Raw genomic sequence first — 21,451 nt, 5'->3', positions numbered from 1 at the left:
ATTGCACAACTGCCTGACACCAGCAACAGGCCATCATGTGGCTCCACTCAGTGGCCCCAGCTGTGTCCCAAAGCAGGGCCTGGGGGCACAGCCAAGGGCAGCACAGGAGTTAAACACCAGGGCTGCTGTCAGCCCACACAGACTCGCACTTTGTCCTCACTTACTAATGCAGCCATGCTCCCCAGAGACTCCTGAGCTACCTTCCAAGGGAAACAGGGCTGGAGCTCTCACTAATTTCTTTTGGATGATAATATATATACGAGGTTTTGACAACCAAGAAACTCTTTTGGCCAATTAAATAATCCAGATTTGCATGATGACAGATCCCAGATGTCAAAAAAGGCAACTGATGAAATGTCCCCTTTTTAAAAAAAATCTGTTGATCATTTGTTTGATTATGGCTGTGGAAAGCAGCAACATTATCACTGCAAGACCTCAGAGTGGGAGAGTTGCCTGAAGACGACGACAGGATGTGGCCACACGTAGGACCATGCAAAGCAGACAGGCACAGGTCTGGCTGGAGAACCCTGGGTCTGTTCCTACAGAGGCAGCTGTGCAGCCAAGAGAAATTATTTCAACTCAGCCATCAATTTTCCAATAATTTTTAACAGAGCAAGCTTATCCTGAGCAGAGTTTGACTTAGGAAGCAGAGCTGCTGCACCAAACCAAGGCTGCAAAGGAAGGCATTTGCTGCTGTTCCACTGTGCCCAGGTGTTTGCTGTATGTGCATGGTGGGCTCTGTACTCTTCTTGGAACAAGCAGGTTTCATTCACAACCAAGCCCTTATGTCAAGAGAAGCTTTATTTTAAATGTCCACATTTAAATGTTGACATTTTAATAGAAAAGGATCAATATCAGTAGGGTGAGGCCATGGATTTTATTAGATTAACTGATACAGATGGGAAAAAAGCCTCAGGTGCCCAGTCCCTTCATCCAGGCTCAAAAAGAAACATTAAACTACAAGCAAAATACATGTTAGAAATAGCTGGTCTTACTTTAACCTAATTATGTTAATTAGAGAAGAGAAAAGGGCTAAAGAAGGTTTATAAGCACCTAGCAGTAGTTTTTGGGTTGTCTACACCTATCACTTCCCTTAGGAGAACTTTCAAAGGAAGTTAAGTATGCACATTGTGACAATTGCTTTCCCATGAAAACTTTTGGAGAAATGCTGTGTAGCATTATTACTGTGATACAATAAACAATATTAAAAACTAGATGAGCATAACGTTTATTGCCTAGTAAACAATTTCATTTCACAATATAAATTCACCATAAACTCAGAAACAGAGCCTGATCTCCTGAAAAATAAAAATCAGGACAGACAACTTTATTGCTGTCTGAACCAAAGGTAGAAGCAGTTGTGTATCTTGCTCTTTATTTGGTTTAGCATTTATTCTGAGTAAGGGAGATACTACTGTTTTGAAACATATTGTAATAGTAGCAGATCTTCAAGTTCCTGGGCTTTGTAAATCTGTTTAATTTTTAAATGAGAAAAATCTGTAAATGAAAGTAATGCATTTACCACCCATCTGCCTTTCAGCATTTCCTCTAAGTTGCATAGTTTTCAGATATTAAGTCTAGTGCTAGTTCTACAAATCCTAGGGAAAATAAAGCCTGAACAGAGACTGAATGTGTAAGGCCAAAGAAAGACTGAATGGCTTTACTGTGTCTTTGAGAAAACATCATATGAACTGCATGAATCAGTAATCAGCTTATGAAGAATGGAAATGTCAAACCCTAAAGGGCAGCATTTGCAGTCAGCATTTCCCGTCCCCGAGGATTCAGCTGGTTTTCCTGAGCAATGCACACAACTGCATGCACACCCCTGTATTTGCACATCTGTGTTTGTTCAGGAGCTGTGGGGCAGAGTCCAGGCAGAGCAAAGGTGCCCTGGGCCAGGCCCTGTGCCAGATCCAGCAGCAAGGGACAGCAGCCCCTGTCCCACAGGAGCTGTGACCTCGCCAAACTGGACCTTGGCTTTGCAGATGGACAACTGAACTCCATGTGACTGAAACGTCCCAAAATTGGCCAGGGAAGTTTGTGAAGGACTGAGCTGTCAAGCAAAGAGTGCAGGCCTTCAGACAGGCAACATCCCCTGGGTTCCCCCTGCAGAGACCCGTCCTTGACCCAGAGGAGGTGAAAAGCCCCACTTCATGTCCCAGAGCAGCAGGGACAGCCCCAAAGGCTGAGCTGGGCTCGAAGGTGGAAGGACTGCTGATGGACCTGCCCCAGCAGGGCTGCACACCTCACCCTGCCTCTCCTTCCCTGCTCCTCACATGGCCTCTCCTTCCCTGCTCCTCACCCTGCCTCTCCTTCCCACTCTCCTCATGGCCAACTCCAGCCAGCACAAATTAGTCAATGGCTACAGCCTTGCCCTCTCTGGCACACCACAAGGGCTTTGCTTCTCAATGCAGAGACTTGTCCCAGTCAAGAAAATTATTGAAAGCCCAAAAAATACATGAATTCAAGGTGAATTTATGAAAAATCCACAAATTCCCTGTATGGACAGACTTAGAATTACAGTGGTGTTACTTCAGTGAATGCTAGTTCATTTTTGAAGTGAATTACACTAAACCAAATCAAGAACATTTTAATTAAGTGAATTACACTAAACCAAATCAAGAACATTTCTCTCTCTGCAGAGATTGGACTGGCTGTAGTGAACTCTTCAGCTACAACTGACACCAGTACTAGCCCCTGTACTATTAATATTTGTCAGTAAAAATACTGGGCTTTTTAAAAAAAGATTTTAAAAGATCTTTTTTCAATCCCATAGAAAGAAAGTTTTCTGGCATGCTTTTGTGAGAAATACTCACTCACTCACTCTGGATAAACTAGATGAAACATTTTGTTCATAACTGAGCACTCTACACAGCACAAATTGCATCTTCTTTTTATGCAGAATCAAGTCAGAATGGTAAAATGGAAAAACTTATTTTGATTGCTCTATAATTCATCTTTATTGAAGAATTCAGAAATATTCAGATGTATTCCAGTCTTAGATTTTATTTTCATTCTTCTCCTGGACAAAATCAAGTGACAACATCTGGCTCAGGGTATGTGTGTATTATTATTTTTTTCTCTCTAAGTAAAATGTATTGTTCACAGGGGGATCAGAGATTAAGATTTTTGCTCAATCGCTTTTGGGCTGCCCCTTCTTTTAGCAAAGTTTGTTGGCCAGCTCTCCTTACAAGTCATCGTTACAGGAAGCTAAACAAAAATGAGGGAACAAAGTTTGCTTGAAATCTCTGGAACAAAAGTGCCTGATCCAGCAAGTTATTACCAAGGTAGAGATCCCAGGCTGTCCCTCCTATTCTGTGCAACCTCAGGCAGAAGGTGAGCCATAGGCACAGCTCAGGCTGCAGAAATGCAGTGGGCATTCACAGAAATTTGGGAAAAATGTGGGCTTTGCTGAGCAATTTCAGGGAAAGCTCACCAGGAATCAATTCAATTGCTGAAAAACTCTCACAGTGTGTTTACATGGAAAATTGAGATAATGAAACCTGTTTCCATTGCACATCACAGTGTTCTTTAAAAATACATTTCAGTGTGTGCTGTCACACAGAATGTGCTCACAGTGAGAAAATGCAGGATTAGCTGCCTTTTGCTCACCAGTACCTCAGCTGTCTGGCTGGCAAATCTTGATAAAGAAACAACCCAGAGACAGATAATGTCCCAGAGCTCAGCAGTGAATTAAATAGCAGCAAGGGTAAAGTCCTGTGTCTCTCAACAAGGCTGCACCCACACCATGGGTGGCTGCCCTGGAGCCTGGCTGGCTCACATGACTGGGGACAGCACACACAACTTTCCTGTCAGGGCTGGTGGCTCCAAGGCAGCTCAGACCAAAGTGCTACAGTGATCACCCTCTCAAGGCTGGGGTACAGGGATAAATCAGTCAATGGCAGCAGCAGACAACTCCTAATGAGTGAATTTTTCCTACCAGAAACTCACCACCACTGCAGTGACTGCTGGCTGCACTGAGACTTGGCAGAAGAGCCAGGGGAGGATGGAGCATGGCAGCTGCCTGCTCTATCTCTGTGCAGGAACAATGTAGCACCCTACAAAGGCTTGTCCTGCTGAAATAAAAGCCCACTGGAAGCACTGCAGCTGCTGAAAGCTCTGTGAGGGTGGCGGCTTTGAATGGGAAACGTGCCCGGGACAGCATGCACAGCCAAGGCCCCTCCACTTGCCCAGCAGCTGCTGCTGGAATGATTGCCCAGATCACCTCTGCCTCCCCTGGCCAATGCTCCTGTGCCCACTGAGCCTGTCACACTGAGCATGGGGGCTCTGGAACCCCATCAGCCATTCTGCTGGAAACAGGGAAGGTTCCCACAAAGCACAGGTTTCATGCCATTCTGTCAATAATCCTGTAAGAGCAATTATTGCTGTTTTCATCTACCTAAACTGCATCTTCTGCCCCAGCACTGGACTGTGCTGCTGACAAGGAAGCCAACTCTGTACTACAGAACTCAGTTTCATATTTCATAACATACATGTTTCACACACTAGACAAAACACTTACCTGGCAAGCCACTGTATGGTGCTGGCAGAGAGTATTTCAGTCAATGGGAAAATATGGGTCTATCATTAATCACTAGTAAAAAACCACATTAAAAATTAGAATAAAACCCCTCAGTTTGTCTGCAGAGTCAAATGGCCGGAATGACTCAAGGTGCTGCTTCAGGAACAGCTCTATGTGCAGTACATTACAACACCCAAAAGCTGTAAGGCTTTTGGGGGTTGTAAAAAGTCTCAAAAGTTGTAAGAAGTCCCAAAAGTTGAAAGTCCCAAAAGACGTCTGCTCGGATACATGGTAAGGACGAACAGAGAGAATACCAATTAAGGAGACCATGTGCCAAGCATACTCACCCCGCCGAAGGCCCTGAAGCGCTGCAGGACATCCCTGTTGATGAAGCAGGCCCGGGCAGGGTCGTGCAGGGCCTGTTCCAGGAGGGGCTGGATGAAGTAGATGCCCGGCTCGATGGTGAGCACCATGCCCGGCTGCAGGCGGCGCGCTGTGCGCAGGCTGCACAGCCCCGGCTCCTCCGCGCGCTCCACGCCCTGCCACACACACACACACTGTCACCTTTCTCCTCACACAGCAATCTGCCCAAAAATATCTCTAGGATTCACATTCTCTGAGCCTCAGATAATGATCAAAACAATTCTTATTTGCTGTGTCCGTGTTGTGCCCAAAGGAGAATGTAATATGGAGATTGTTTACCCAAAGTGATGGTGTTTTGTTTCCTTGGCTGTCACAGACATGTTTTATGGAAAATCCTTCCATTAGGATCTTTTCTCCTGAGAAGCTGAGAGGCCTCAGGAACAAAATGTAAACAATGGTTCTCTGCTGCTGGGGAATGCAACAGGTGCATCTGTGATTGGTCTTGTGTGGTTGTTTCTAATTAATGGCCAATCACAGTCAGCTGGCTCGGACTGTCTGGTCAGTCACAAGATTTCCTTTTCCTTTTTCCTTCCCTTCCCTTCCCTTCCCTTCCCTTCCCTTCCCTTCCCTTCCCTTCCCTTCCCTTCCCTTCCCTTCCCTTCCCTTCCCTTCCCTTCTGAAGAAATCCTTTCTTTGATTCTTTTAGTATAGTTTTATTCTATCATTTTCTTTTAATATAATATATATCATAAAATAATAAATCAGCCTTCTGAAACATGGAGTCATGATTCTCATCTCTTCCCTCGTCCTGGGACCCCTGTGAACAGCACCACATTTGGCCTGTCAGGGCCAGGTGTGTGTGTGTGGGTCAGGACTGTGGGCTGACAGCCACAAGATTCTGTGCAGTTGAGTGCTTGGCAGATTCACTTTAGATGTAATCTAATATAATATAGAATAATACAGTATAATTAATTAGCCTTCTGATAAGATGGAGTCAGATGCATCATTCTCTCCCCTCACTGGGGGCTGCCTGCACTATAACCCGCTCTCACAGACACCAACACAAGGAGCACCTTACAGCAAGCCTTCCTGTGCTGACTGTTCCATATAAGATACACAAAATATAAAAAATAATCACAAAGGACTGAAACTAGCTATGCAATTACCTCCCTCCCATCAGCCCTCATTTAGCTTTCACACAGAGTGATGACCAGATTTCAGCTCAATGCCCCAACTGTTTTTTGCACCACAGAAATCTTGGCTTTGGATATGCTTGGTACTGTTACTTGTTGCCCTGTTCTAAGTTCTTCTAAGCCTTCTGATGTTTACATTCCTCTAATGAAGTTTGTCAAGCACTTTTATGTAAATAATTATTGTTTTATATTCTTTTCTGGAGGAGGAGAAATTTGATGGACTGTAGGTTTGTCCAGTGTGATTGGAGAGGTGGCACTGTCACCCTCCAATCCACTGTCACTTTTGAAAGCCTATAAATGTTGGAGTCAGAAAATAAACTTCCCTTTTTTTTTACCTTGGAGGTTCCAGCGTGTGTGTCATTTTATTTTATGTCCCATAGCAACTGTATTACAAAGCAAAAATAATTCCTTGCACTGTTCCTTGTCCTGCCCTCCCTTGGAAGGTATGGTATTGTAAGTGACATGCAAATCTTGAAATGCCCCTGCCACGTCATGGCTGAAACAGTTGAACTATGCAGCAGAGAACAATTTCTCTCCAAGGATATGCAAATACTCCTTCTCACCAAATGTTATTAAAATTACACATTTATGATCTGGATTCAGGAGCAATGAGTCTACACATGACCTCATAAAAGCAGCCCATTTAAACTAAACTTTTGTCAGATTCAGACTTTCAGGCAACATGGTGCTGATTAGTATTATTAAAAGTTAAGTCAAAACAAGTCTGAACTAGCAAAATATTCTCTCCTTCCCAAAAGCTGGTAAAATAAAATGATATATGAGGACGTGCTTAGTCAAGGAATTAGAAACACTGCAAGGACTAGTTCTGGGTATTCATTTTCTTCCCCCCAAATGTGCCAGGTATTGCATTATCAGAATAAACATATCTCAATCCCATTAGCTGTTTGAAAATTCTTTGCAATGGTAGCAAAATTTCCCCAACAAACTATTGTAATGACCTGTGAACAGCTCACAGGCCCAGCAGCTCTCAATCCTGCTCACACTGCTCAAGAACCTTCTCTGCTTTAGCCAGCACATCACAGGTTAACACTTCTGTGAGACCACAGCAACATTTCTCTGGTTTCCACACAGCTTTCCTGAGCCTTGCTTCTGCCCAAAGCCACGATGGTGCTTTTGTTCCCTTTGCAGGGCTTATTCTCTTCCAGCATCTTGCAGTAGCCAAGATTTCTAGAGTTGACCAGCCTGGACATTTGGACACAGATTTTGCCCATTTTGACAGTGTGTTCCATGTCTTTTATGGCATATGTTTGATTTGGACTTTGCAGAGCACTATGCATTACACCAAAATAAGAAAACATGGTTTTGTGTTACTGAGCCTAGGAAACAAGAATACTGTAATATTAAGCAAGGCATTTTGAATTTGTACTCTTATCAAAACTCAAAGAAAATCAATATATTTCTAAACTTGAAACAATAACTGCACTGAAATGGAGCCATTTTTTCTCTCATACTGCCCTTTGGGGTTTGGCATTTCACACATTCATTGTAATGTGTAAAGGAAATGAGGGCATCCAATCTTGTGGATTAATCTCTCCATGAGCTGTAAACAATTAGATTAGTGTCTGGACCTTTTGGTGCCTGGCCAACTATCTATCTGCTACTTCACAACAAACAACCCAGATCTGGCTTTTAAGTACACTTCTCAATTCTGCTTGCAAATGCCTTTTCCAAGGCAGTCAATCCAAGACAGATGCTAGAAAGACAAATGCAGAGCGAGGCAAACAATCGCAAACATCCTCTGAAGGCAGCCCTGGCACAGCATCCAGATTTTTTTGCCTTTCCTTAAAATAAATGGTGTTTAACATCATGTGTGACAATAAAGCCTCAGCAGCCCCCTTTATTTACCTCTGTACAGCTGCTAAAGCAGTGGTAGGCATTTTCTCTAGACTGCTAGCTGTCTGATCCTGATTTTAACTCTTCCTCCAAGGAGCTAACAGCAGCAAGACCCAAGATACACATTTGGAAACATCTCAGCAATGCAGGGAGACTTCCCAAGGCACCTGAATATTGCTGCTCATCCAAAAATAAAATTCTAACTTCTCTGGAAGGAATTCACAAAGTCTTTTTGCTATTTCCCCCATCCTGTCTCAGCCCTGGGTTGTGTGGCTCTGGGTTTCATCTCCAGGTGTTTGGATTCTGCAGGTGCAGCTCTATCCCTACCATGAAAGCATCTCTAGAGGGCCTCCAAAGGAAGGGGAACACTGCTCAGCTTTCCAGAGCAGGAAAACAAGCAGGACAACAGTGGGTGGGCTTGTCCCTTTGAACAGAGACCAGGAGATGTGTGGAATGGCTGCAGAGAGACAGGTTCTGGCTGTGCTTGTATGTGCCCACTCACTCTGAGCAGAGGACAGCCCCAGCCCAATTTGCTGTGAGGCTGAAGGACAAAATGAGCTGGCACAGGAAATAAGCAGAGAGGGGCCATGACCAAGCTGAGTGCATGACAAAGTCCCTTCTTTTGAGAGCAGTGCTGGATTAAACACAGATCTGACTGGCTTCAGCCTCCCAAGTGCCATCTGATCACTGGGCACTCGTGACCACCTTGGGAGCCACCACACCCATCAGGTCCAGGGCTGACAGCTCTCACTCTGCTGTGGTTGTTATGAAAAGTAGGATGAACTCAGGACCTTTCTTAATGACTGAAACGCCACAATCCCCAAACAGAAGATCACAGTCTGAAACAAGACTTGCCATTTCTCATCAAGTCAAGCTCTCTTGGGAACAAAGCCCGACAGGGCAACCTCACACTGTCATCCATCAGTAGGACTCTCCTGCCATTAAAGGATTTCCTTCTTTGTGAGGAGGAACCTTCCCTGCATCTCACAGTTGAACAGCTCAAGCTTTTGTTTTCAACAATGCCATGATGTTTTTTTGCAGTAAGAAGAAATAAAGAGTGAAAATGTGAGTGTTGGTACAGCAGCTGTGTGGGTACCTGTTCCTTATCCCCATTATATCCTGCAGGCCTGGCCACTGAGCAGCACCCTTGTCACAGTGCTGCACAGACAGAAAGTATAAGCTGATAATTTACCCCCCAAAAATGTACAGAATAGTCTAGAAAATATTAATGCCTAGGCATCTAAAAGGAGACTTGCAGTTATATTCTGTGAAAATTAAATTTTGAATTTATTCTCCTTGTATATTGCAACAACAGACTATATCTGAAATTGTTTTCTAAGACTGACTTTATTTGGAGTTCACATCTAAATCTGATCACATTTTAAGACTGAGACACTCCTCCCTCAGTAAGCACAGATGTATGACACTGTCATTTGTGACTGTACTCCTGCCAAGAACATTGGATTCGAATTAATGGTTCATCTAAGGTAACAAAAACCAGCAGGGCTAAGCAATAAGGACTGTCAAGGGAACCAGAGAATTATTATGTAAACTGATTTTATTACTATGTAAGCAAAATAAAAGTTCAAATTAAGTGTACAGTAATTCAAAATATTACTATTTTTGGAATGCGCAGGGAATTAGGAAGTATGCAAATCTGCCTATTTCCCAGAAAAAGGGCTGTGGAAGACCAGAATTTGCAATATCCCCAGAATATCTCAGTATAAAGATGAGCCACTACTTGCTCCTAAGCAGCTCAATAGTTAATATGTTGCTTTTTCCATGGAAGAGCTCCATTGTGTATCATGCTGGATCTTGCAGAGACAGCTCCAGGCCCACTCCTGGGTTTGTTTTTGGAGCAGCACAGAAGAAAACCACAGGTGATGTCCCTGTGCTCACCCAGCAGCTGGAGATGCACAAGTGCAGAGACCTGCAAGGGCACCCTGCCTGCCAAACCAGGGGCTGCACGTTGGCATCGCCCAAAGTTTCCTCAAGCCAGTGGTGGCACAAACCCCAGCCACGGCCCAGAACACCTGAGGTACTCATAAATGCAAATACTGAACCACAGTAAAAGGCTCATTAGTGACACAATCTAGTTTCACATTCTCTTTTTCCAGCTAAATCATCACAGAACTTTTTGGAGCCTGACAGACTGTCCCAGTTGGAACACATCCAGTACAGTGAAGTCCAAACCACTTTACCAAGCTAAGTGCAATCAAGTATTTAAATTAATCAGAATACTAACATTACATTTAGATAATATGAAATGAGCACCAAAGTGAAATCTCAGCTCTTTTACTCTTCCCTATTCTCCCAGTGCACATACCTAACTTCTAATTAGCTCATTTAATGTAAAAAGAGCAGAGCTCTGTGCAGCCAGGAAAAGAAAAGTCTCCAATTCCATTTCACGTGTCTCCTGGTCCCTTCCCCAAGCCCTTGTTTCACTTGCTGAGTGTTCCTAATGAAGATTAGTTGATTCAGTCTGTGCCTGAGCTGCCTGTGGCACCTGCAGGAACTGCTGGCAGGGCTGCCTTTGAAATCAGCAGCAGGTTACAGGAGAAGGGGCCCCAAGCACCCAGATCACTCCTGGCATTTGCAAATCAAAGCTCCCACTTCTGCAGGAGAATCTAATTACTGGCTGGAGCTTTTGGGACACAGCTCAAAGTTAATATTGGGGGAATAGAGGACTGATTTAACTCTCTGTTTTACTTGAAGTGTTTTCTTCTTTTTCTAAGTATTAACTGTGGTATCAGTTTAAGTTACCTGATAACTCTCCTGTTATTGCAGGGAATGAGGAAAAATCATCTGCCACTTATTTGAGGCACTGCTGCCTCATGATTCAGCTGGAGCTGGATTTCAATCCAGCACTACAGCGTGGTTCTGAGCAGAACTCCCCATATAATTTTTGCTTTCTGATCCCTGATGTTACCAAGCTCCAGTGCTATCATAATGGAAATAACAAAACATATAGACTGTGGTTTTGTAATTTTTCTCTTTCTTTAGAACCTAAGTTTGAGAAAAAAAGAGATAGCAAATAGTAAAAATCACCAGGTTGACAACCACAGCATTAACCTGGAAGAAGAGGAGAGTATTTAGAATAATTTATAAGAGTTTTATAAGAAATAAGAGAAAGGATTGCAAAAGCTACCAAGAGCACTGTTTCAGAATGAAACCAATAACAAGCACTATTTAAAATCTAATGAACAAATTTCTTGTGACACACAGGAAGCAGACATAAGCAATAGCCTTAAAAGAAAGGTTTTGTCTTTTGTGATCTTTAGATACCATGAGTGAAAATTGCATAGCAAAAACCCCACAGTACACCAATGATACCTTACTTTTTTCATGCAATTGAAAGCAGAGCTCTACTGTTTTGTTTTTTCCCCTCCTACTGCACATTGAATAAATTGTTCAAAAACACACAAGCTCCATTAGTTGCTGCTAAAATATCAGAAATATCTGGACAATAAATATTCAGATAAAAACTCTGTTAGCACACAAAGTGTTTTGCAACAAACTTCAGTAAGCCAGAGAAACATAAGCAACTATCTCCATCACAAAAAATGAAACAGAACTAATGAAACCCAAACCAAGCAACTAAAAACCTCAAATCCTTAACACCTTTTTTCTCAGTGGAGGAGGGAACTCTGTGGTATGACAGGGCATGTCTGCATCATGATGGTGTTTGACCCAGCAGGTAGCAATAGGCACCATGGATTTCAGTGCTGCTCTGCATGGAAAGGCAGTTTCCACTCATCTGCTTCCTTCCTGCATGCTGCCTGCTCAGTATGTACAGTTTTGCTATGCAGGAATTCAAAGAAACAAAACAAACAAATAAACAAACAAAGGATTCCAGGGGGTCCCATGAAGCAGAAGCAGCGAGTTTTTTCTCCTAATCTTTGCCCAAGGTGTACAATCACTTGCAAGAACAAACCCAAAAGTTAAACCTAATGAAATGTCCTTTTACTCTTTGTAAAGACACCCTAAGTGCCTTCCATACAGGTTGTTTCATGTTTGCAGGTCCTGGGTAACCAAGGCTTTGCAAGGTTATGGCAAATGAAGCAATTTGCAGCACCAGGGCCCTGCACAACAGCTTTAGGCTTCTTGGTAAATTCACTTCATCCTCTGATTCTTAAAGGAAAAAACATTAATGCATCATTTGCAATGCTAACCACAAAAAAATGAAATCTTCTGCTTCAACATAAAGTCGGATACATAAGGAAAATAATTTTTGCCAGAACAAGATTATTCCTGTATTCTCCAGTACTTAAATTCCCAGTCAGTCATCTGGGAGCAAGCTTTCTGTTAAAGGTAGACACAGCTTGTGCACAGCAGAGATGTTCCCCAAGCATGCACAGTGAGGGAAGGATGTGGGTAACTCCAAAACACACTTCCAAACTATTTGTGATGCAGAATAGCAACAAAAGGATCAGCTTTTCATGATAATTGAATTAAAAATTAAAACTAAGGTAAATCTTATAATTTTAAAAAACAAAATGAAATTAAACTCTTAATTCATAAGATGTGAAAATCACAGTAGTTATTAACCTAACTTAAATTAACTGGCTTATTATTATAGAAAGTCATCAAATGTACTTAGTGTTCTTTAGAGCCTTATAGTCAATTAATATAGCATGAAATTGAATCAACTCAGGCATCTAGAGACACAGAACCTAGATTTAAATGAAAACTTCAGCCTCATCTACCTCAGGGCCTGAAAATTTGGGGCCACCTACCACATTTTCTTCATTGCACCATGCACAAACCCTCACTTATATCCCATATCGAATTTACCCAGAAACAACTGAAAGAATGCGAGAAAACCATCTCCATGATTAAATTTTACAGCAGAAACTAGGCCCAGTGGGGTTTTCACCCTTTGAAGCAAGCTCAGTCTGACTGAGGGCCAGATTTTCTGAAGTGATTAGTACCACTGGGGCTGAGTTTCCAGCAGTGCCTGAGCTGCAGTCAGACCCTCAGAAGGAACAGGCGGATTTTCAAAGTGGAATGCGGCACTCGGCTTCCCATGAGGAACACCATGGTCCCCAGAGAGCTCCTGCTGCTCAGCCCTCCTGAAAACCAGCACCTTCACTTGTGTGCTGCACTGGGAAACACTGTGCTCACACCACTGTGAATGTGCTGTCCTAAAATAAAATTGCCAAGACTCGTTCATGGCTGGCAAACTGCGCGGTGCTCGGCTGTCTCGAGGAACATCGCGGTGCCCAGCAGGAGACATGATCCCCAGGGAGCTCCTGACAACTCAGCCCTCCTGAAAACCAGCACCTTTAGTTGTGTGCTTCACTGGGAAACACTGAGCTCACACTCCTATGAACATGCTGCCCTAAAATAAGATTGCCAAGACACGTTCATCGTTGGCAAAACACATGGCACTTGGCTTCCCCAAGGAATGCCGCAGTGCCCGGGGAGCTCCTGGTGCTCAGCCCTCCTGAAAACCAGCACCTTCACTTGCATCGTTTAGTGGGAAACATTGGTGTTCACAGTCCTGTGAACATGCTCTCCTAAAATAAGGTTGCCAAAACACATTCATGGCTGGCAAAATGCGCAGTGCTTGGTTGTCTCAAGGAACGCCGTGGTGCCCAGCAGGAGACATGGTGCCCAGGGAGCTTCTGGCTGCTCAGCCCTCCTGAAAACCAGCAAATTTACTTGCATCTTTCAGTGGGAAACACTGTGCTCACACTCCTGTGAGTGTGCTGTCCTAAAATAGGGTTGTCAAAATATGTTCATCGCTGGCAAAATGTGTGGCACTCTGTTTCCCCAAGGAACGTCGCAGTGCCCAGGGAGCTCCTGGTGCTCAGCTCTCCTGAAAACCAGCACCTTCACTGGGAAACACCGTGCTCACACCAATGTGAACATGTTGTCCTAAATAAGGTTGCCAAGACATGTTCATGGCTGGCAAAATGTGCAATGCTCAGTTTCCCCAAGGAAAGCCACAGTCCCCAGGGAGTTCCTGGTGCTCAGCCCTCCTGAAAACCAGCACCTTCATTTGTGTGCTCCTCTGTGAAACACTGTGCTCACACTCCTGTGAACGAGCTGTCCTCAAATAAGGTTGCCAAGACACGTTCGTTGCTGGCCAAAACCGGTTGTTCTTTATCACAGCAAAAAATAGGAAGGGGAAATGTTATATTTTCTAATATCCCAGAGTGTACTTTGCAGAAAATCTGCAAGTATTTACAGTTTTTGTCAAAGAAGAAGAAACTGCTTGTTCAATGCTGCATGCGAAAGCAGCTTACTGGAAAAGATGAAAACTTATTATTGCCAATTTTGAAAAAAGAAATCTTTGGCTACCAATGAATAACTAATCTAAGCTAACAATGTCTGGAAATAGTTTTTTTGGAACACACAAAACTTTCTGACGGATAAAAATTAGGAAATTAACGTTTATTGTATTATTTCAAATGTAACTGTTTACACTTGAGGAAAATAATGGAATAATATCCACTTGGAAAGTTTTTATTTTTAAAAAATCGTTTGTAATACTCCCAGAAATTCCCTCGGCCAAAAGCAAAGAAGTTGCTTTTTAACCAGCTAGAAAAAAGGACATGATACTACAGGCATGGGCTCAGTGTACAATAAACACCAAAATGGCTTTATAAAAACCTTTGTGAAGATCTTGCTAGCTGGTAAACATTTAAAATGCACCACAAATCACTCCAGAGTGTACTAGATGTCTTCAAAACGTGCTTTTCCATGAAACAATGAGGCGTGGAGACTAAGCCTTCTCCCATTTAATACAGACACGTCCCACACTTGCAGGAAAGGTGCTCAGCTGCTTGTGTTCAGATGAATTTGGGCAGAACCACATCCCCTGAACGCCCCCTGCATCCCTCCAGGGCTCCCCTGCCCTGGCAGGGACCAGGCTCCCACGGGGACAGCCCAGAGAGGCTGGTGCAGCTCCCTCCCAGCAAACTGAGTGCAGGGTCCTTCCTACACCAGGTACCTCACCTCAGTCCCAGGGCCTCCTGCTTTGGGTCACAGAGAAGTGAAGGGGCTACCAGAGCTGAGATTCATGCCACACACAGAGTTTAAAGGAATTGCTCTTCTGCACAATCCAGAACTCATAATTTTTCAAAGTGATGCCATACACTCATCCATGAGCACTTTTATATGCAAATACAGAACATTAGCTATTTGTTCATGAGCTTTCATACATGCTTCATATTCAAGCAATTTGCTATTTAGGATTAGATTTTGAAAGTAAATTAGCCATGCAAGCATTCTTCATGTAAGAATGCAGTTGCATGCCAACACAAACAAACAAACAATTTCAGTATTTGCAGATATAAAATTCTGTGTAGAGCTCTGGCATTTTTACACACAGTAAATACAAAACTGGAGAGCCTAACTCATTTGACAATACAGTCCCTATATCCATTTTTATCTGTAACAGGCTGCCCTTTCAAAATTGTGGAGAGATCAGTTTGCTTTCAAAAAATGACCCTTAAATTATATAAAACAACATACAATAACAATTATAAATTCAGTTGTATGAAAACAAAATCTATTGTCAAAAAAGATTTCGTATTTTATGTCATACTACTGAAATCTGCTGAGAGATGGAAGATGTACAGGGTCCATTGCTTCAGACTCACTCAAAATCAGTTCTAGAAATCTCCCTTGACAGTAAGGTACTTGCTCTAACCTCAAAGAATACAGTTTTTAGGCAAAACCAAGAAGAGTCTTTGCACTCTCAGAATTCTACTCACTTGTTCCTAAAATTGAGTTATCTCTTCACCCTACCAAGTCTTGAACACATGCTCCTGTTTGTTACGTCCATTAAATTCAGAGAGGTTATTCACAATACAAGTGAAAACAATCTAAGCAAAGGCATGCAACAGCAGGGTCCTGGATTCTAAAGTTTATGAACTCTCCAAGTAACCACAGTCCCTGTGCTTTGCTGGATGTCTCTGCTTGTGCACAGAGAATGCACTTGGGGGGAACAAAGGGACAAGCATCCATCCTCTCTGTATCAGCTAGTGCAGAAACCTTAACATCAGAATAGCACTGATTTTGATCTTTGTTTGCTTTTTATTACATGCAAGTTTATTAGCTGATGCTAATACATCATTATCACAGTATTTTATCTCAACTATAATTACATTGTGAATGCAATAAGTATCCTCAAATATTACATACTGTTTCTCCCCTGCCTGCAAAACTGAACCAGCAATAGCAGCTGTTAGGTAGCCAGGTCACCCAACATGACCAAACACCAAAATATGCTTCAACTTTACCTGTGGAGTTCCTTGTTTCTTTTGCAAATTCTTGCAAAAGAACAGCTTACATATGAGAGGAGAAAAATGATCCATTTTTGTACTGTATTACTGAAAATCCTTAAATAGTTAGCCTCAAATAACCACAACCTAACACAAACACAATCCTTCTGAAATCGTTCCAAAGCTGCTGCAAACTTCCTCTATTCAAACATTAAGTACAATTTGCCTTAGAGATTTCATTCTTTTAGTTATCACTGCAGACCTACTGCCATTAATTGGTTACAGAATTTTACCTATTCTGCTTTCAGATCATAGTCATGAACCACCAAATTAATTCAAGGAAAAAAACAATTCTTTTGTGTTTTCTGCAGCAACTCAGCATACAAGAGGTGATGCTATCACATTTGCAAAGACTTGATGGAGTTTTTTCTTGCTACATCCTCACTGGTGCCCATGCTGATGCAGGACAGCAAAGCTCAACACAGGGCTATGAGCTTTGATGAGATTGTTTCCATGTGACAGCCACTGGGATTGACTGCCCAGGTACAGCAGGGCTCCTGCAGCTGCCTCACACTGCAATGGAGCAGGTGAATCTGGCCAACACAGGGCTCAGGCACACTGAGATGCTGTGCCACAGCACAGGGTACTTGGGTGGTGCCTGTCAGAGCAGTGACTCATGAGGAACAACACAGTGCATGTAGAAATTGAATGGGTTAACAATGCCCAAAGAGCACCATCAGTTGACTTCTTCCCATAAACAATTTATATTTCAATGAGCCAATGAAATAATAGATTTTTTTCAATGAACTAATGAACTAATAGATTTTTTTTAATGAACTAATAGATTTCCTTAGAGTAAACTGCATAAAATACCACATCTTATAAAAAAGGAGATACTTAAATGCAAATCTGCTGTAGCTCTGAGAAGGTGCAGTTGGGTAACCAGACAGAGAGTATGAGCAGTGCTGATGGAAGTGAAGGGTTAATGTGCAGGGGAGTTGAGCATGGACTAGCACTAACCTCTGGGTAGCCTCCAACATCATGCACGTCGATTCCAAGGAGATGTCCAAGCCCGTGTGGCATAAATACTGCACCCAGATGAACCTTCACCATGTCATCCACACTGCCTTGCAGAATGCCAATTCTGGTCAGCTCCTCCAGATGGACTCTGTCAGCCAGACGGTGCATATCAGGCCAGGCCACCCCTTGGAGAGCACAAACAGGCAGCTCAGTTAACTATTGCTACAAGATTTTAACAGCAGCTTTCAAAAAACAGATGTAACACATGTGCCCTTTGTTTATATAAAAAACAAAGGTGGAAAGAGCAACTGCATTTTCACAAAAAACACTTTAAACAAGACAAAACTATTTTAAGATGTCTGTGAAGTACAGAAAAATAAAAACAAGAGAAACAGCAGCACCTTCCCATCCAGAGCCATATGAAAAATGTTAATACAATGGATCTAAGCATGTCCACACAGATGGAAATGCATCCCTGAGTCTCCTATAAGAATGTCAACTATAGATTGCAGTTTTTTAAAATGCAGAGAATAGAACATTACCATCCTTTTATTTTCAAGAATGACCATCCCCATTTAGAACATCTGACATGGACACTGCTTTTCTACGTACATTGAAGATTTAAAGCCCACATCTTTCTGGCAAAGACACTCTCCAGAAATTAATGATTCCCTTGTGTTAATGGGCTGTGTAAAACACAACTCCTCTAATACATGTACTGAACCAGCATTACAAAATACTGTTGTTTGACTAGAGACAGAGTGCCAGGATACATTAGGTTGCTATTATTTTGGTATAGGATACAATTTTGTTTGACAAACTGCTGGGGAGAGGAGGGAGGAAGAAAGCAGCTCTTTTGTTAGTAACAAAGTACTGTCTTAATTAGTTCACCATGGCATTGAGTCATCATCAACAGAGCAGCAGTTGCAGAGTCAAGACAACTAGGGCTAAGGTACAGTTGAAGAATATTTTCCTTGTTCAATTTTGGCATGATTAAACAAGTAAGAACTGAGCAATTTTTAAGGCCAAACTCCCACCAAGTTCCGTTTGCTTTAATCCAGTTAAACATGCAGCTCTAGGGTCTTGTGAAGATAAATGTCATCTCTTAATTACATTATCACTTTTTGCTGAAAGTACTGAGGCTTCAAAGTCAGAAATAAAATCATCCTATGGGAGTGCTTGGAGAAAGCACTCAGCTGTCTTTGTGGCTCTGATAGAAAGATCAGAATCAAACTGAGCTGCAAGTGGCAGACAAACAGACAAACCCTTGGTTGCTACTTCCTCACAAAAGCCAGCAGTGCCCAGGTGTGTGATGCTCACCCACAGAATGTGTGCGGTCTTCCTGCTCAAAATGTGGTATTTTTATGGCTTCCTTACTTTAAAAAGGAATTTAGATTTTTCATTCTATACGAACCAATACAACTATAACCAGCTGTTCTCTGCCAACTATTCAACATATTATATAAATATTTCTCTTTCTGAATATGGACTGTATTGCAATTTTCACTTCTCTAGATTCACCTGTGTTTCACAGCTCTCTCATATTAGGCTCCACTTTATTGAATGATAAATTGAAATCACTACAATCCCTCACATCAATATTACACATATCACACTAAAAGTATTACTGAATCACAGTTGTTTTCCTGTTTATTTTATAGCTGTGAAAATACAGAATTTCTATGTCTAAGTCGAGGTTCAGCTTTTGCAGTTTGCAGCTAACCCCAACTTCTCTAAAAGTGTTCAATCTTCTTTCTGAGGACACTAGATGCTCTTTCAAGATCTCCACATGATTTCTTAGCTGAGAATTACCACAAGTCACCTATTTTCACCACCATAACTGCAGAGCCACATGTAACAACATCTGACCCTGGTCAACTGCTTGAAGCCTCAGCCTCTCTTGTTAAAAATGAAGGTCAGAACTCCATGGCTGGAAGACAAAACACAGCCATTCCCTGGGTGCTCTGGAGCAGGCTGAGCTGTCTGAGAGGAGTGGAGCTGAGGTATCTGCTGTTTGCAGCTCAGCTTCCCTCTGCAGCTCTGCTGGTCTCAATCCAAACCCACAGACTCCACTCAAAGTGACACAGTCACCTTTATCAAACTGAGGAAGAGATACAAAAGGAGATACAAATATCAAACTGATCAGACATAAAACCACCAAAGCCACATATCCATTTGTGTGCAGAAGTTTAACAGACATTAACAAATTAATGGCACTATCGCCCTAACTCTAAAGTCTGCCATGGTTGTAAATCCTGAGTATTTCCAGGACTGAGCAAATCCATTAGAACTCCTTCTTCCCTTGTCCCTACCTTTTTCTCTCATTGTCTGAAAGTGCAAATACTTCTCTCCTTATTCCTTCTTCCTTCCTAATTCCCCATCTGTTTTGGTTTTTATTCATCTTATCTGCTCCATTAGAGACTGAGGACAACAAAAAGCTCTAATGTGAAATAAATAATGAGGCTGGATGGAAAATCTGCAGCTTTGGGCTCTCTCTTGGAGCCAGGGTGGTGCTTCAGACAGAGCCCAGCAAAATGGCTCTGGAGCACTCTTTTATCATCCAGCCAGAGCCACGAGCTTTGCTAGATATGAAACATGTCAGCTCCAGTTGTGTCCCCCATGCTGGAGCTGCAGAGAGCACTGGGGCAGCTCTGGGCACAGGGAAATTAAACCTCTGCTGGAGGCACCCTGCTAAATAATACAAATAAATAGGTATTCAAATAGTCTTAATTAAAAAGAAAGGGTTTATAGATAGATTGCACTTTCTGTTCTATTGTCTGGTTTCATGCTTTATTCTATTATGACTATGGGGTGGTGGCCACCTCCCTCCAGGACACTTAACCTACAAGCCCTGGATAAAAATCTCATATACAGACTGTTACTTGAGTGCTAAGACAAAACAGGAAGATATTCTGAGCTGACCAGATACAGTGAAATAAGTGGAGTGATTTTTGGTCTTCACTTAAAAAATGGTGATATCCTTGTCTTGTTTGATAGGAGAGGATTCCCATCATGCTGGGAATAAACTTTAATAATAAGGTTCAAACAGATTTCTTAAACAGGTAATTTGACAAAGAAAGAGGATATAAATGCAAATCTTCAAACATTTCCTACTGTCTTTGTAATATTAAAAACATTAATTTTGTGAAGAGAAAGAACTATTTAACAGTACTAAGGCAACTACTTAAAAGTATAGGAAAAATCCACTGAAAAAAGTAACAACCATAATTTAAGGAAGATGTCTTTGTCCATTTTATAAAAAAGTATATTCACATGTATTTATTATAGAGTAAACAGAAATATATGCTTTAAATTTATGTTAAAACTAAAATTGTAAAATAGAAATATATGCTTTAAAGTTATTTTAAAACTAAAATTGTACTAGCTTTATGTGGCAATTGAAATCTTCATAACACAATGGCCTGTGCAAGCCCAGCTGTCTCTGGGACAGACTGACACCCCTGCACTCAGGTGGTAATTAGATACCTAGTAAATATACTCAAACAGTTGAAATCCTTAAATTCTGCTAATCTAATTTTCCTTTGTAGATACTGAACTTCAATAATTGCAAAAAGCAGAGAAAGGAGGAAAAAATGAATATCAGAGCTGATAGCTTCATCAACCTGACAACTTGATAAGAAGCCATGAGCGGAACTTTTTGGTGTTCTCGTATGATGTGCAACTCAACAATCTGGAAATGCCCCAAGGACTGCAGGGAGAATATGTGAGTGAAAATATGTGAGTCCCTCTGTCAAAGCTCAGAGGTGCCTCACTCTGCTCAGATGCAGAATGCTGGAAGGCCAGAGATGCTCATTCTGTGCACACATCTGTGTGGAGAGCTTTAGCATGTTAAAACAATAACACAGAGGAGTCTGCAGGCAGCCAGGGCACAATCTGCCCTACAGATTGCAGACTTGCAGGTGTGAAGAAGAACAACAACACTGGCTGAATAGTGCTGAATGAACATTTTGTACAAAGAATCCTTGGTTTGTGGAGGCTCCTCAACTTTTGGATTACCGGGGGTCCAGCAGAGACCTCGTGCCTGCTGCAAGCAGGAGAAGTCAAACACCATATTAGCATTCTTGTAGGGAGAAAAAGCAGCTAAAAACCAACCAAACCCCACAACAACAATTTCCAAGTGCCTCTGCCCCTGGGTGTGTGAGTTACTCAGTGGCTGAGTGCTCTGACACCTGACCAGCACTGACTCCCACCACCAAGCACTCACCAGCATGTTTGACTCATCTATCATTCAGGATTATTATTTT

General features: G+C 42.2%; 1 protein-coding gene across 2 annotated transcripts in view; it reads right to left on the bottom strand.

Annotated features, from left to right (window-relative positions):
- PEPD (peptidase D) overlaps window positions 1-21,451 on the bottom strand; it is a 203,238-nt gene that overhangs the window by 4,311 nt on the left and 177,476 nt on the right. For both annotated transcript variants that reach the window (XM_074551066.1, XM_074551065.1), the window contains 2 exons: window positions 17,187-17,371; window positions 4,870-5,061 (listed from right to left, as the gene is read on the bottom strand). In XM_074551066.1, coding sequence (XP_074407167.1) covers window positions 4,870-5,061; window positions 17,187-17,371 — 377 coding nt within the window. The remainder of the gene's footprint in view (window positions 1-4,869; window positions 5,062-17,186; window positions 17,372-21,451) is intronic.

Source organism: Zonotrichia albicollis, chromosome 13, assembly GCF_047830755.1.
Source record: "Zonotrichia albicollis isolate bZonAlb1 chromosome 13, bZonAlb1.hap1, whole genome shotgun sequence".
NCBI lineage: Eukaryota > Metazoa > Chordata > Aves > Passeriformes > Passerellidae > Zonotrichia > Zonotrichia albicollis.
The sequence above is the reverse complement of the archived record's forward strand: the minus strand, read 5'-3'. Positions and strand labels throughout refer to the sequence as shown.